The sequence below is a fragment of the Megalops cyprinoides genome, chromosome 1 (genome assembly GCF_013368585.1).
Source record: "Megalops cyprinoides isolate fMegCyp1 chromosome 1, fMegCyp1.pri, whole genome shotgun sequence".
NCBI lineage: Eukaryota > Metazoa > Chordata > Actinopteri > Elopiformes > Megalopidae > Megalops > Megalops cyprinoides.
This window is the reverse complement of record NC_050583.1, coordinates 54,110,934-54,127,730: the sequence shown is the minus strand read 5'-3', so window position 1 is coordinate 54,127,730 and position 16,797 is coordinate 54,110,934. Positions and strand designations below refer to the sequence as shown.

The following is a 16,797-nucleotide window of genomic DNA, read 5'->3' as shown; positions in this document are numbered from 1 at the left end:
GTTGATCTAATAATAATTTGTAGAGAGACATCTTTCAACTGGGCACTTAGAAAACAATCACAAGGAATTTGCTTTATTCATATAGAACAAAATTTACAAAGCCATTCAAACAGTCATTTTTTGTAATTTTTTATCTTTTTGTTTTTTTTTTAACTCAACCTCAAAAATTGAGAATATTCAAAATACACTTTACCTCACTTCATTCTGTCAGTATTTACAAATATGTACAAGAAAAATGATTTTCTTTGTTTTTGTCTGTTTTTTGTTTGTTTGTTTTTTTTTTTTTTTTAAGTGGTAATAAAAATCTCAGAATTTTTTTCCATTTTATCTTTTTATGTTTCTTTCTTTTTTTTTTCACCGGAACCCAGCCAGAGGACCTGTGATTTGGATGGGGGGTGGGGGGAGGGGGGGATCAGATGGAAGTACTGTGGGTCGACTCAATGGCTTCTGGGATGGGTCCTCCGGGCACTGACTGGTACGACATTGGCATGGGTGTCTTGACGGGACTCTGACGAAAGAGACCCCCGTTGGGGGATCTGTGTTTGCACTGGATGGAGGGGATGGTGGAGCTGCTGAGAGGGAGGGGGAGGGTGCTGCCATGGCCCTGTGCTATCGTCCTGCCCACCCCATGTCCCTGCTCCGGGAGGAAGGTGCTCACAGACAGCCCCGTGCCCGGGAAGTCCCGCACAGACTCCAGCGGCTGGCTGGGCTGCATGCTGCCGATGTCCAGCGCAGAGATCTCGATAGACGGGGCGGGGATCTGCTTGTGCGCCATGTCCTCGTCCATAAGACTGTTCATACGCCGGTGTACCTGTTCCAGATTCACCTCCTTGTCCTATAAGGGTGAAAGAGAGAGAAGGAGGGAGGGAGGGAGGGAGGGACAGAGAGGCTGAGACCGGCTATTCCAGGAGGTTTTCAGCTTCTGCAGCTCCATGCAATCAATGTCATTTTGCCGAAGGTGATTTCTTTCAAAAGTCACTTTGTTTGAACAGTCCTTAGGCTGTGGTGATTTTTTATGGAAATAAATAATATGTTTTATAGAGACCAATTTGAATTGCAACAGCTAACAGGGACTGTGGTCAAATAAGTCACAGCATATAGAATGTGCACTTGGAAATCAAACTTGGCCAGTTGGACACAGCAGCCTTTATTATATGTGAGAGTCAAGCGTTCTCTGAAGAATGAGATCAATGCAGGAGCCAAGCAGCATTATCAGCTGAGGTGGCCACAGTGAGGTCTTTATGGGAGGAAAGCATAGTGATATTGTTTGGCTGGGTACAGCAACACCTGCGGCTCCAAGAGAGACATCTAATGACAGCATTTTTTTCCAGGGGGAACAGTCTGACTGTTCAATGGTACACATAAAAACAACAAAGGGCCCCTCAAAATGACCTTGGAGCTTTGGAGCTACCTCTGAATAGAGCTACCAAGGAGGGGTACAGCAGTCAGGCCTGGGGAAAATGGCTACCCTTAATTAGCTAAGGCACTTTAGAGTCCAGGGGCTGGCATGAAGAGCTCCAGCAGCAGCTGAGAAGCACACAGCTATAACCAGCTGTTGTATTTGGGCAGAGGTTAAGATCATACACCACATCGCGCTGACGCTCCTTCCCTGATCCAACAACATAGGTTTCTGACAACTGACTGAACTTAATTCAGGATGTTGAAGCTCATGGTCGACAGCACTGAGCTGTGGTTTGCGATGTGAATGTCCAAATGAAGAACTGTCGAGGTTAGAAAGGACACAGATAGAGAAAGACAAAGGGGAAGGGCAGGACAGCTGGCCCCATTTGTCTGTCAGGCTCAAGCCTTAAGGGAGGCAAAATGAGGGTGACAGTAAGCCATCCTCTGTCTGAATCTGCAGGACCAGCACAGACACAGCAATCTGGATGGATATCTTTTATTAACTGGGTGTACTAAGAAAGCTGCAGTTCTGCTCACAATTCTGCATACAATTAGGCCAAGCTGCTGAAGGAATGTCACCATGGCAGCTGGGTGCCTGAAAGAGACAGCTCTTTCAGTGGTGATCAGATGAATGTTGGCTAACTTCAGGATCTGCAAATCTCGCTATGCTGGAGCACGCAGAAGGCAAGCAAGTGCTACTGTGGCATAAATTGCCCAGTCCGTGTGAGCAAGCAATGCACAGGCATAGAGCAACAAGACTGACAGCCGTCAAACATTCTCTGCTCCTAACAGGTCAAGCACCGTGCAGAGCAACAAGCGTTTGCTCACAAACCAGGGACACACGCGCGCGCGCGCACACACAGAAAGATAAGAGCGTGGAAAAAACAGATGGTTCCAGAAATCAGTAGAATTAACAGGGAAGGCCGAGTAATTTGAAAAGCAGTGCTATGCCAACAGTCGGCACAATTACACAAAATCATGTTGAGGGGCACAGCAGAGCAATGGCTCACGTTGCCCATGGTTTCATCATGGCTGCTCTTTTTTCGAAGGTTATGGCAAAGTGAGACCACAGAGGTGCTATATACTGACCAGATATTCAGCTGCTCAGTGTCTGAAGTTCTGTCTTTGCCATTAAAGGACTGACAGCAGCCAAGGTGGAAGTGAGGTACAATGCACAGGGTACTGCATGATCATGGATGCAGTGTTTAAAAAAAAAATTTACCTCACGCTTTTGCCTCATATGAAATGCCACTTGGCTCCTGCATCTATTTCATACAACAGAGAAGGAAATATTCCATACTAGCTACCCCAGAGTCTCAATTTTTTGAAGGTCTTTCAATTTCATTTTATGAAAGGATTTAAAAAATGGCACACTCCACATATTTTGCAAAGGCAACGGACAAGGCAATGCATTACAAACCAAAACAATGGCACAACAGCATTGGAAAATAAAAAGATAAATGCACTATGCACATAGAACGCACATCTAACTGCTACACATAAAAAATTACAAACAACAACGATAAAAAAACTGCAAAATCAGAGAACAACAGCTCTAAGATACAAAAAATAAATAAAAATTAAACATTAAAAAAATCTACCATAAGGCATATTTTCCAGCCACTTTTGAATGAACTCAGTTTTGCGCAGACTTTAAATTGATGTATGGCAGTGACATTTGTAATGAGTCTGCATTCTCTGATCAGGGTGGATGGGGTCGCTTCCTGATAGGTCGATTTCACACAGTGCGAGCCTTGCTGAGTACACACAGCACATTTATGGAACAGGGGGGTTGAGACGCAACCGAATTGGTACAGAACCTACGTGACAAACTGCGGCAGCAAGGGGGGAGGGTGAGGGGGGCTGGGTGCTACAACCGGTGCGAGGGGCGACCTTGCCTCCCTGTATCAAGGGGGGATCTCTTCTGTCCGGAAAAAAAGGCATTCCATTTCAAAATGTCATAGCGGTGCTGGACCTACGCATTTTGAATGTTAAGTATGTCTGGGAGTATAGTCAGAGCGCTTCTACAATACTCGAGCAAGGACAGTATTGCGCAGCAATAAGCAGATGCATGAGTGGTGTGCGAGACTTCCAGTTTGGTTGTTTTTGGTGAGCAGCAGCACCACCATCATTCTAACTCATTTTTAAAATAGCGGTAGAGGATATACTAAAGCAATTCAACAATGGAAACATTTTTACCACACATGTAAAGCAGGTCAAACTTTTATTCTGAACAGGGTTATTCCGGGCTAGTATATTAATCAAATCTAATTACTCTTTAATCAAAAGCCATCTACCCTTCCTGGATTTAATTTAGATTTAAAATGGATTCATATACAAAGAGAAGAAAATCTCATGTCCTTGAGACCTTTGGTTCACTATGATTTCAGTGTAGCGCGTCCTGTGACAATTGCGTTGATGTCACACACAGCGGATTTGCTTCAATAAACTGCCATTTGCTCGCCCCTAGAACCTCCTCTCAGACAGTGTGAAAAAATATTACAGTGATGTTGAACTGATTTTTTTTTTTGGTAATTCCTATCATAAATGAACAGAGTAAAAGGGGAGAATAAAAGTGGGGGTTTGACACAAGCAGGAGCAGGGGTCCACTGTCTTGTGTGAGCTAGCGGGTGGTCCTGGTGGCATGCATGAAACAGCCTGCTAACTTTGGCCTCGTGGATAGACTGTTAAGACCGGAGCTCATATCCAGTTTACTAAACAGCTCTCCATTCTGACTTTTTCCCTCATCGCTCATGCACTTGATAAAATGCCATTTCAATTTCAAAAAAACCACACAACCCAAGGAATTTTGTCATGCATCTAACAGTAATTGCCTTGATTTCATTATAAAATTGTGAGGCTTGAGAGTTTTACTAAATGATAGAACAGCATTAAGCAATGGCTATTAAAGTTTATGGACTTTATCTTTGAAGATAAGCAGAAACACAGATGATATCAATCTGGAACATTTTTAAATAATAATAAAAAAATCTCGGGCTCATTAAATGATCCGGGACAGGGCTACCGCTTTTGCGTGCCAGCGTATCATAAAAAAGAAACTAATTGTGTTGCGCTGGCAGCTCTCCAAATCAAAGAAAAGTTCCAAATTAAACCGTATGAATGTTTTATGAGGATAGTGTTAATTTATAAATAAACAAAAAACAACAAACAAAGGGCATTTTCATGCTCAATTAATGAGAAAAGTACTGTTTTTTTATATAAAATAGCGAAATTATGACTGACATTATATAGGAGCCGAGGCAGAACTCGCAGAGGGATGCTATCCGCATGGGTGGAAGGGGGATTCCTGTGCCTGATTAATCCTTTAATTAAGTGAATTTAAATCAGCTGTTTATATACAGGGAAATAGGCCATTAGGGCCACTCGTTTAGGAAGCTTTCTGCACTGGAAGACCATGGGGCCACATTCCCCCAGTTCCATTCTTCTCTTTTTTAATTCGGTCACACCCCCCTCCCCTTTTCATGCATCCACACATTATTAAAGCAATATTGAGAAAGAAAGAAAAAAATCAACAAGCCAGAAAATAAGGGGGGAGGGCATGGGTGGGGGTGGGGTTGGGGGAGGGGGGTTGTGCCTGTGGTGTGAGATGATTGGTGGAGGTTTGGGATGGTGCCCCCCCCCGCCCAGTCAGTGAAGACAGGACACCCTTGTGCAGCAACACATCAGATCTTAGGGAGGTCTATTCTGACCTGTGTCAATAGCTTCTGCTTCATCCCAGTTTCTCTCTCTCTCTGTCCAAATGTCCTTCCTCCCTTCCGATGAAGCAGTTGTAATATCATTATATGTCAATGGACCAGATACCCTTGCCAGTCTGTAATCCTTAGTAACCTGCACGAGATCATAAAGAATAATGAATAGAGCAAATGTCCGTAACAGAGTGTTCACATTGACATATAATTGCAATAAGATGTCACACAGCAAATTACTAGGGATTATGGACTGGTTTGACATATTTGTGGTTCTTATTGCTGTGGTGGTTGAACAGTCAGCCCCATGCAAGCATCCTCTTTGCCCACACTTTAGTTTAGGGATCCAAGTCACGCCGTTCCTCTCTAACTGCCACATGCAGAGGGTCAGCAACTCTCACAGGTAGGGGGCGGAGCTAAAACATGTCAACTTTACAGGGACTTGAATGGATGTTTTCAAGAGAGTCCACAGGTATTGACTGACAGCCTGCTTTTGAGAACCGAAGTTGATTCTTTACTTTTGAGTTGAAAAAAAAAATAGTAATCACAATAATAATAGAAAAAATCTCTGTTGATCTGCACAAATTGGCTCAGCATAGTTTGTCATGTTTTGTCTCCTTTCAAACAACAAGGACTCACAGACAAATAACTCTCTCCAAAAAGCGAAGAAAATAGAAAAAACGTCTCTTAACTCAGGGAGCTGACCGAATGATTGTGCGAGGGGAGGAGGGAGCATTGCTGGGAGTTTTGGAAACTCTTTAGGGAAACTTCCAGGAGTTTCCAGTGGGTCTTTTTTGGGAACTTTGGGGAGAGTTCAGTTAAAAGTAATGGGTATGTGAAATTAGCGATTGCCCTGCTGCGATGCTCTCAGGCTGGGTTTTGGGTTGTACATAACCTAACCTATGAATCCCAGTGCATTCTTTGCTATTTTAGTTATGGAATGTATGTAAACTTAAAGGAGACATGTCAAAATTTGTAATCGTAGATACACAAAATACTTGAGATACACTATAGAGAGAATGGGTCTTGAACCTTGCATAGGCTCCACACCTGAATCTCCTCCTACTGACAATATGTTGGTTAAAACTCATAAGTAAAAAAAGGGCAACAGCAGTATGTTTCTTTCAGCAGAAGACCTCTGATCTCCTAAGTGCACAAACCAGGTCTGAACATATGAATTTTGTTTGTCCATGGTAACATGCTTCAAAGAAAAAAATACTGCTGCTGCAAAAGTTATGAACATTTTAACATTAAGTTACTGAAGGGACTTTGAGCTGCATATAATACCACACCCATGAGACTGCACAACATATTCCAGTCCTTACAAAAACAAAAATTCTCAATTTCCCCCAAATTTCCAAAATTCCAGGTAGATATTTCCCACTAAGAAAATTCCCTGGACTATTACAACTATATGTTTTTAAAAAAATGTGTATTAAGAAAAAAAGGCTGTACATAACAAAATGATTTCATTTTGGAGACCAATTTTGATTTCACCAGGGCACACCTATAACTGCGTGTACTGGAGCTCGACTAAGTCGGGGCTTGCGTCTGGGGCTGGATCCTTAAAGTAGAGTGTGGCAGTATCCTCCCCCTGCTCTGTCCTCCTGGCTCTGTGCTCGGTCACCTCTTTGGGCTGCTCTTGCCGGCAGCGATTGCTGTTCCACCACATCTCCAACCCGGCCACCAGGCAGGCCAGCAACAGCCCGGCGGCCAGCACGCAGAAGACTCCTGCGAAGCTGTGCAGCTTGAGCGCTCGCCCATCTGGCTGCGCGCTGGCGTGGCTGTTCAGGTCACAGCGGCCTGTGCGGGGCCACCATTTCTGCTTCAGGATGTCCAGGTCACCCTTCTCCTGCAGCTCCAGGATCCTGTGGGGGTGGGGGGTGGGGGTGAAGGAACAGGACAGCCTTGAGAATTTACATTTATTCATTTGGCAGATTTTATCCAAAGCGACTAACAAGTCAGGCAGAGTACAACACAGACAAATAGCCATATAAGGAGTCAACAATATTAGAAGCTCAGTTTCAAAAGTTTCAATAGTTAATTGACACCGATGCCAACACCCTGCCCACCCCCTCCAGACACGCTCACAATCTGTAAAACAGGGCACCTTTATGGGTGTTGTTTTTTTTTTTTTTGAGGATATAAAATCACCACTTTCCAGAACCCCCAGTTTCCAGAACATTACCACTGAGTAAACAACCCCTTCAACCAATACGTTCCTAGGGTATTTCACATCTATCCAGGCCTTTCCAGTCCATGTAATACTCTGTCCCTTTACCTGTAAACTGCACTGTGTACTGCACCGAATGAGTTCTATTTCATTCTTGCTTTGAGCAGGTAACAGATGGCACCTTTAACCTGGGGTATCTGATGATCCCCTCATTTTTCCCCGGGAATAATCTCAGTAAAATATCAAAGTCAGCTGTTCAGTTTGTCTGCTTTAGCAGTTTGCCCGGAAGAGTCCAATTATACATATTAAGGCAAAAGATTTTTTTTTCATTATTTGTGCAACTTTTATCTCTGAAACCACAATTTCTGCAATTTTGAATATGGAATGAAAAAAGGAACATTTTTTTAACTGTGCTGGTTAAAGTTGATGATAAACCTCAGAGCAAGAATGCTAAAAAGCCCCCTAAGTGTATATAATAAGTGTCAAAAACAAAATATGAGTTACCATGAGGTTCCCCAGACTAGTGACATGTGCAGCAGTAGAGATCAGTTTTGCACTGTTGCTTCATTAAAACCATAGCTAGATGCTCCTCTCTGCTTTAGGGGTACAATTTGCATGTATGCAACAATACAAACTATGATGTTCTGTCCTCCTTCTTAGCAAAATTAGCTCCTTTTTGCCTGTTGCAGCTATCGTAGCATGACATTTTTCAGAGACTACTGTGAAAGTGAGGGATTATACCTTTCACTGTATTAAATCCCAAAATGAACTTAATTAAATGTCAACTATTGTAGTCTTTCACAGCCTGAATTTAAAATGAAATCCGTGCAAACAGGAGTGAATAACTACTTCATTAAACTGGAGAGCAGTCAAAAGAAAATGGCCATTATCAAAAAAAAAAATGCTATGAGAGTGCAGGCAAATAATATAAGTATTGCAATTTTTAGAGATGAAGAGTAACGCTGTGTATATCTGTAAAGTTACAGGATGGTGGGAAGAGGGAGGAGTGGGGCCAGTGGGGCTAAGCTAAATGAGGTAGATGAGCTCTTTGCACTGGAGACTCCGGATGATATCCTAGCTTGCTGCGACTACCCCTAATATACTCTCAGAGCGCTCTATCGCTCCAGCCCTGTGTGTCTCTGGTTGAGCTGGGGTTTTTCTTGCACTTATCAGACGCACACTATTTTGTGTACATAGGTGCGACAGAGAATCAGAGAGAGGCAGTCTCTGGTTAAACTTTGCCTGCTGCTGGCTGACCTTACCACACCCCCAGTGATGACTTTGTGTGCAGAGTGAGCTGGAATGAGACAGAGGGATTCAAGAAACATTCACAAAAAGGAGACTTCCTTTGTTATTCATCGAAAGAGCTGGAGAGCGGCCTTTCAAAACCCAAACCCTCTCTGTGCATGACAAAAGTACTTTGAATGGTCTGGTCCTGGCAAGATTCCAGTCAGATCAAAAGGCTGGAAACACTTGCATAGTTACTGCTTGTTGAAATATTGATGAAATTCATTCTTGCTGTCAGGGAGTGATGTTTTCACACATGTTTATACATAAAAATCACAAGTGTACATGACCTTACAGCCTGCTGGGACAATGAAATAAGAGACCAAGTCCCATTAGATGCCCCCTTTTTCAGGTTCGCTTGAAGCTTGCCCACCTGCAGTACACTGCATTTCATACAGAGCATCATGAGGATTTACTAAATTGACAGTGATTTCGTAACAAGTTAAATTAATGCAATAAAACAATGAATTCAATAAAACAGCAATCAGCTATCTTTCTAGTGCTCTATAAATTAATTCATAGAATTATGACTTGAGAAAATACACTGCATATTTCCATATGCACTGCATATTATTCTCAGATATACAGTTTTTCTGTTATACTGCAAGGACAGGATGCTGACAGTTATTCTACATCTCATCTGAAATCAGACAACTATAGATTGTTAGTTACTGTGGGTTGGAAGATATCATTACTTTCCCCAGTCTTCACCTTTTCAGAGGTTCTTGTCTTAACCTTTTTACCTTAAAGACTAATCTTTATGAAGATCTTAATTAAGGCTCTGCCTTCTAAACGTGTTCATGACCTTGGTATGATGGTTTGCTGATTGAGTAAAGGTATATGTTAGCGTGCTAACTAGCCTGTCATATGTCTTCACAAGAGTCATTTGGATTATTTACTCCTTCAACAGATTACATGGAAAAAGTGGAAAATGCATGTTTGTTCTAAAAAGCTGAAAATGAGCCTTTACTTTGTCGAAATATTCACACAGGTATTAAAAGGATTGAAAAGAAGGAAAGATCTAAAAGCAACCACTAACTGATGTGTGAGAACACAGTTAAAAAGGAAATGTATTCCCTGAATTTATCAGTCAAGGGCAAAACATAACTCTTAATTGGTTACATGTTATTATATTGAATCTTCATTTAATCGTCTAACATCTGTTATCATCACAATGGGATCAATTTATGGTGGATAGTGCAATAAACAACAACAAAAAAACTGCTACAAATAGCTTATGTTGTTTGAGGGAACTCCAAAAAAAGTTAAGAAGGTACAAGCAAAAAGTCATAAAGGACGTGTTTATCATACAAACATTACCTATGGTTCACTTGCAATTAGAATACTATATCTATATATCTATAACATACTGATATTATTATACATGCCTATGTAAGAACACTGTATGATGATTGGCTACAGAACATACTACAGAAACCACAAAGGTGTGCTTCATTGTAATAACTGTAAAAAGACATGTACTTACATGGGTGTTACATGGTAATTACTATCAGTGGTAATGAAGTGAGAACTAAGGACCTGAATTTTGTAATAAAGATTGATGAATGATTTCTTTTGAAATACATGAAATTATATTGTAAAATGCTTCACTTTATGTAAGGCAATCATGGTATGTTTATCTGTTCTGCTGTCTGTCATCCATTGTTTAAGAACAAAGAGCTACCAGGTCCCTTTTGATTCCTAGCCTATGAATAACAGCCAATTTGAAACTCTAACTGGGCTTTAGAAACGGGAACATCGCTGGACGCCAAAGGCCCAGTGACAAAAGGAGCTAAATAAATGCACAGCCACTTTTTGTTTGTTTCTGAAGAGCATCACTAGGATTTCTGCAAATTAAATGTATCACTGCAATAGAATATGTAGCCATATTAACAAAAAATTATCCCTAAGAAATTAGAACTCAAAGTGAATTTTTGGGAGCATTAAGGGACATGTGAAAGGGGTCGTTTGCACATCATCGATTTCCAGACAAGTGCTGCTCACATGAGCTTGTCCCACTTTCTTTCACGGGCACATTTTAACACACGTGCCACTGCAGTCGGTGCCACTTCTGTGCTGAATTTAATTGGCCTGAGAGATGACATTTTCCTAGGTATTGATTGTCTTGAAGGGATTGTCATTATAAATGAGTAAGCCTTGTACGGAAATAGCAAGGAAAAGTATTCACTCCCCCCAGAAATGGCACAGGGAACCTGCAGGATGCATCGGGAAGATGAGTAATCCTAATGCAAGTAATCACACGTACGAGCTGTCATTCTGTCCATATGTCCAATGATTCATCATGTCCAATGATCCAAAAGGCCACACGTCATCCAGCTAAGTACCAGTATCCTTGGCTTCCGGTGTCAAGCATACTTGGAGTTTGATCACACATTAGCCATCTAATAATCCCCCAGGTCCCCCTGGTTAGATTAACACAATAAATTAAATAAGGCATTCTTAACATCCCCAGGCATTTGAAACTAACTAGTCTGGTTTAACATTCACAACTACTGCTGCATTCTGATGGTAACACCGAAAGGAGGCCCATTTTTGGAAAAGAGCCAAATCTGCAGTGGTATTCTCATTAAAAGTTTCTGATATGTTCCTGTGAAGTGTATAGGTTTAGTTTTATGTGGCAGAAAACATCTGTTATTATCTGGGATAGAAAGAAGATATACAGAAAGGCAGAGGGAAACTTTCATCTTTCCTATGAAATATGAATTTCTATGTTAAAAACTATTAAAGACATTTGAGCATTTCATATTTTGTATGCTATAGGTATAAAAATTTCAGTTTATTAAATAGGATTGTTTAAAGCAATAAAACCATAACAGTTTGCATGTTTTTCAAAAGCAATTATTTATATATATGCCAAGTGCCATATATATTTATATATGCTAGAGTGCCAAGATGGAACTGATGACTGCATCAGGGCTAAGGCAGAGAGTCTGAGATCCAATCAGGAAACAGATAAGCACTACTACCATCACAACAACAAAAACAACATCAAAAACCACTCATCCGGACATGTTGCATAAGAGTGAAAATGCCCAAGCAGTGTGTGGTCAAGGGGACCCTCGAGAGGTGGACAATAGCCTGGCCATTTTAGGAGAACCATAATAACACAATGAAGTGCACTGACACAGGTAGTGAAGAGGTGGAAGAGGAGAGGGGGGAAAAAAGACCAGGAGAGGGAGAATGGAAGAGGAGCACATCGAGGAGAAGTGACGATGGACGGAAGGACTCACTTCTGTGAGAAGAGGTCTCTGTATGGGCTCCCATGCTGCATTGCAATCCCATAGCCTTTGCTGCTTATGCTGTTGCCGGTCACTGTGATGGAGCAGTCGTCATCAGTCAGGGCCGCGTACTCCACCACCGCCATGTCCCACAGGAAAGCGTAGGGCCCTTTCTTTGCCTGCATGGGGACACACAGAAAAACCAGCATCAAACAGCTGCAAGGACACTTCAGCATAATATCTATTTTTTGTCAAAAAGGACAGCATGCAAATGTAAGCTATTCAGGTCTTTCTTGGATGAGGCTGTCAGCTAAGTAAATAAATAATTTAACGTAACACGGTACCAAGTTAAATGGCTGTCAAAAACACACTCCTCAGAGTACTCAGCCTCACTTCCTCTATCTATTTAGCAGCCTCCTATTTACTTCCAACTTTGTAATTAATAGAAATATGGAATGATGGATTTGTTGGTGCCTGCCTACGGCATAAACAACGGTGACCAACAAAGGGGACTATGACCTTAAAGTTTGTCATGAGATTACATGATAAAGAAGCTAGCCAATCATTTAACCTCTTGTTGACAGGAAGTAAATGCCAACAGACTTTTTAACCCACTGTTTGCTGTTGCATTTGACAAGGAAATGGAGTGCTTTTTAAGAAAGCCAATTTCATCTACCATATCACATGAATTAGATGTTTACTCCCCTCATACAGAAATACACTTTGAATCATTGCTTTTCTTATCAAACTGTGTTGATGTACTTACTATTTTACATACTATTTTCCTATGAAAGGCTCTGGGTATACCAGGTAATGTCATTCTTTTTGAAGAATATAAACTACTTCTGATTCATTCCATATCTGTCCATAAATGTCTTTTGAGTTGCAGTCTGTTAGTTAAATGACTTTTCGACAGCAGCATTTCATGCTGCAATTTGTAAGGTAGATAAACAAATACAACAAACCTTCAAGTCCCTAAGCCACAAATTGAACATTACTGTTCTGGAAAAAACATAGAATATTAAAGCATATAGAGCTGTGTACAGTACAATTACTCTTGCAGTCTGTCTTGCAGACTAATGTATGTTCTAATGTATGTATGACATTTACATCCTTTTTGCAAAATTTCAATTTGCTTAATACCTCAATGAAAGGCTTCTGGTGAGATTAACCAGAATAATTCAGTGTAATTCCTCAATATGGCACTTACACACAATTAAAAGATAATGTGCATAAATTGAAAGAGATGATCTGATAAGTGATGTTGGCTAGCATCTGCTATGACTAATTTTTAATTTACTGTGGGATTACAAAAAAACAAGTATGTGAAATAATTTCAGAATGCACTTGTGACTGTACAAATTAGTTAAGTGGTTTTACAGATTAACTAATTTATTAATTTTAACAATTTGGATGAACTGCTGCTAAGCATATACATCATTAGTTTGTGTTATGCAGGATTTGTTTCCAGTTAAACCAGAACCGAAAACTTAAAGATGAGAGCATGTTAGCAATTTATTTGCGCAAGAAATTCCATTTGATGGCAGCACTGCGCAACGTAGTCAAGGAACGTATTTCTACAAATTAAACCTTTTCCAATTTTTTAGACTCCGTTTTGAATGTTCTCTTAATGTCATGCAAAGAATAGGGAACTGCGTGCATATATGTCAGTGCATGTGTGTTAGACAAAGTTGGCCCAGTCCTACCTTGCGGATGCCTTCTGAAGGGCTGGACACTGAGTAGTCATGACCATTGTTTTTGCTGATGGTCCTCCAGAGTTCTGCGAACGTGCTGTCCTGCTCCAGTGGGTTGGTGCCCTTGGCCCTGAAGTAGTCGTATACCGCGGAGTCTCTCACCGTGCCATAGGCTAGGTCCATCTGCTTGGATAGGTCCTGGAAGGTCCTGGTGAGCCGGCAAAGGAGGAAAGCAGAGATTTGCAATGGGGGCCAGAGGAATAGACACACTGTGGGATTGCACTGGCCTGGCATGTGGTCCACCTGGTACAGAAGGACAATTAACTGGCCTCTTTACCCACATGCTGGTCTGCACCACGGGGGGGGGGGGGGGGGGGGGGGGGATAGACAGCTCCAGAGAAATCAGGTCACCGCCTTCGAAGGACACCAAGAGATAGAAAGTAATGACCTGTGCTGAGATATAAATACTCATAATACTCATTTGTCAAGAAATCTGGCAGCCAGAGACATAGAATGAAATACATCAGATGTGAAATTACATGTAAAATGTCACACCATTGTTTTACTGCTAACCATATGTACTGTATGATACTATTAATACTGCCATTGACCCAATAATTGCACAAAAATATCGGGTAAGAAACTTTTCATACAATCGTTGTTTGATTCTCTAAAATAACAGGATACATCCTAACTTTGTCAAATTAGAGGCAGTGTACAAAAAAGCTGCGAAAGGTGCTTTGTAAGTCATTCTTGTTCATAAGAATCTTATACAATTATGTATGGTGATACATAATGGTGTATCATTGTAATAATGAAAAGTAAACATTCACACAGTGTTTTGCAAGATGACCAGACAAAATACCAGGAAATGTAACCAGAGTGAATCAAAGTATTGGATCACATACCATTTCTTCAAACAATGAAAAATGGATTTCTTTTACATTAAAATTAAAGCATCAATTTTCAGACAGTGTGTCTGTGACATTGTCTTTTCTGTCTGGAACAGCACCTGAATGGGGTAATGAAAAAAAAAAACACTTTTCCTTCAGAAAGCAGTGCCATTGAGCCTGCATATATATTGCCTCTCTACCAAACAATGGTCAAAGTATTTTAACGAAAGAGCCCCATGAGTTTTCAATCAAGTCCAAAAAAAAACCCCCAACAAAACTCCCCTTGAGATTATGCAAGGGCGATAAAATAAAAGATCTATGAGATAAAGCAACATAAAAACCTATTAAAGATCTATAATTAAGCCACATAAGTTAATTAAACTATTCATTGCCAATGAATGCTTCATACTTTGAATAGTAAAGGTCCAGTACTTGAAAATCAAATTGAAAAAGTAACCCAGGAGAGGAGGAAAAACTGAGAACAATGTAATAGTGTATCCTCTAAATTTACCTACTGATATGACAACAGATCACAAATAGTATTCATACAAATACTATGTACAAATGTATGAAACTCTATATTATGTCAAGCATTCGGTTTATTAGAGAGTTTGTTTGAACCTATTTTCATTCATAAACCCATGACCTCTTTCTACTACTATCAACTGTTTAGTAGTATTGTTTTGAAATATCTCTATTGGCAGACATTCTTATGTTGCAGACAGAATATATCTATTAATCCTATGGATTCTCTGTGGCATTAAATGATGTTTCTGGTTTGATTATTAGGTTAAGAAGTTATATTTTGCTGTTTTTACTTACATTTCTTACTTTAATTACTAGAAATAAGTGAATTGAACCGCATTCAAACAACAAAATCAGGCTTACCAATCAATGAAACACTACTTCTTGGATGCAAAGGCTTTTTGAATGGAGCTTGCAGATATTACACACTCTATCAAAGCAGGGAGACTGATATCAGTGTAACTCTACATTCGATTACAATCCACACTAAAGCGCTACTGAGCTGTTGTGGGGGCTGGATTAAATTGCATATCACTTCCGGGTCAGAGGACAAGCGGAACCTATTATACGCACTCATGCCCCCATGAATTGTCTTTACACCATGGACACAAATAGCTCTTCAGACAGCAGCCTCCGCAGAGGTGGAGCTCTCCACAGAGAAGCGAGTGGCTGTGAGGCTCAGATTGACTGACAGATGCACTCAGACTTTGGAGTTGATTCCCTCACTGCGTCATGACCTGGAGATATAAACTGTAACCTTGGCAACCCCACGACACATTCGCTTGGTCAGTCTCTGGGAGATTGAAAATGAAGATTGCCTTTCACACACCTACTCTTCGTCAAAGTGAGGGGATATGACATGAAACGTGTATCTATTCCTGTATAGTGTCAAGTTCAGGGCACACTATATAAAAATTAGACATTTCTCTGTGTTACAGCAGGTAAATATCTAAGTACAAAATAACTGCAAGCAAAATGTGTAACTGCAAGTGTAACTGTAAATTTCACATATTATTTGTGTAATTAAACTATGGTAAAGGTTGATTTCCTGCTTAGGGTTGTGATTGGGTTGTGGTCACTCTTAAGGTGGCAGTAATGTTTGGCTGAGTGGAACGGATAAGTTAAGGATAAGTTAAGTAAGAGCTAAGGCTGGAGTTACGTCTGGATGAAGGGGAGGGTTATTCAGACAACCTATATAATTACACAAATCACACAGCTCTGCTCCACACTAAACTATTCCTGTATGGTTGCTAGGCAGCAAGATGTTGTTTTGCACTGTTTCCTCAAGTAACTGCAATATTGTTGCATGTTCATCTTACTATAGTGTGATATTTGTGGACACTTTTCCTGTAAAAGAGTCTTAACTTCTCATTCACAATATGACTCTGTTACGTTTAATAAAATGAAATAGTACACACATTTCAGACAGACACACATTTCCAAAACAGGAATGTCTGTAACATTGCACTAGGGTAACAGTGACATTACAAAACTGGGTTGTGTATTTTTGACTAGAAAGAGAACATAGGGGCACATCATTTTAGCTAATAGCACTAATGCTTCTGCATCCAGTGACATACTCAAGGAATAGATTTTTATTGTTGAGCTCTGGTGTGCATGCTGCAGTAAATAACAGATGCATCTGAATTTTGGGGTGAGCTCATTTTCAGGGTTCAAATGAAAAACATGTAATGGTCTACACCCCTTCTCGAGATGATAATTGTTGGGCTGAAACGTAACATATTGAATCAGAGAGGCTAAATTTGTCTGTCATCCTCCACACTGTAGCATGCATTTGTGCACATTGCTTTGTTAAAGGGACAGAGACTAAAGGTAATACCTAGTGCAGATGTCCTACAAAAAGAAGAGAGGCTTTCA

The 16,797-nt window shown here is 40.6% G+C and overlaps 1 protein-coding gene across 1 annotated transcript in view; it reads right to left on the bottom strand.

Moving 5' to 3' along the window:
* Positions 1 to 396: 396 nt before the first annotated feature.
* Positions 397 to 16,797, bottom strand: part of LOC118783711 (glutamate receptor ionotropic, delta-1-like) — a 161,392-nt gene continuing 144,991 nt past the window's right edge. The window contains exons 11-14 of the mRNA XM_036537666.1: positions 13,514 to 13,709; positions 11,820 to 11,986; positions 6,736 to 6,976; positions 397 to 835 (exon numbers count right to left, since the gene is read on the bottom strand). Of these exons, the coding sequence (XP_036393559.1) occupies positions 413 to 835; positions 6,736 to 6,976; positions 11,820 to 11,986; positions 13,514 to 13,709 (1,027 nt within the window). The 3' untranslated portion in view covers positions 397 to 412. The remainder of the gene's footprint in view (positions 836 to 6,735; positions 6,977 to 11,819; positions 11,987 to 13,513; positions 13,710 to 16,797) is intronic.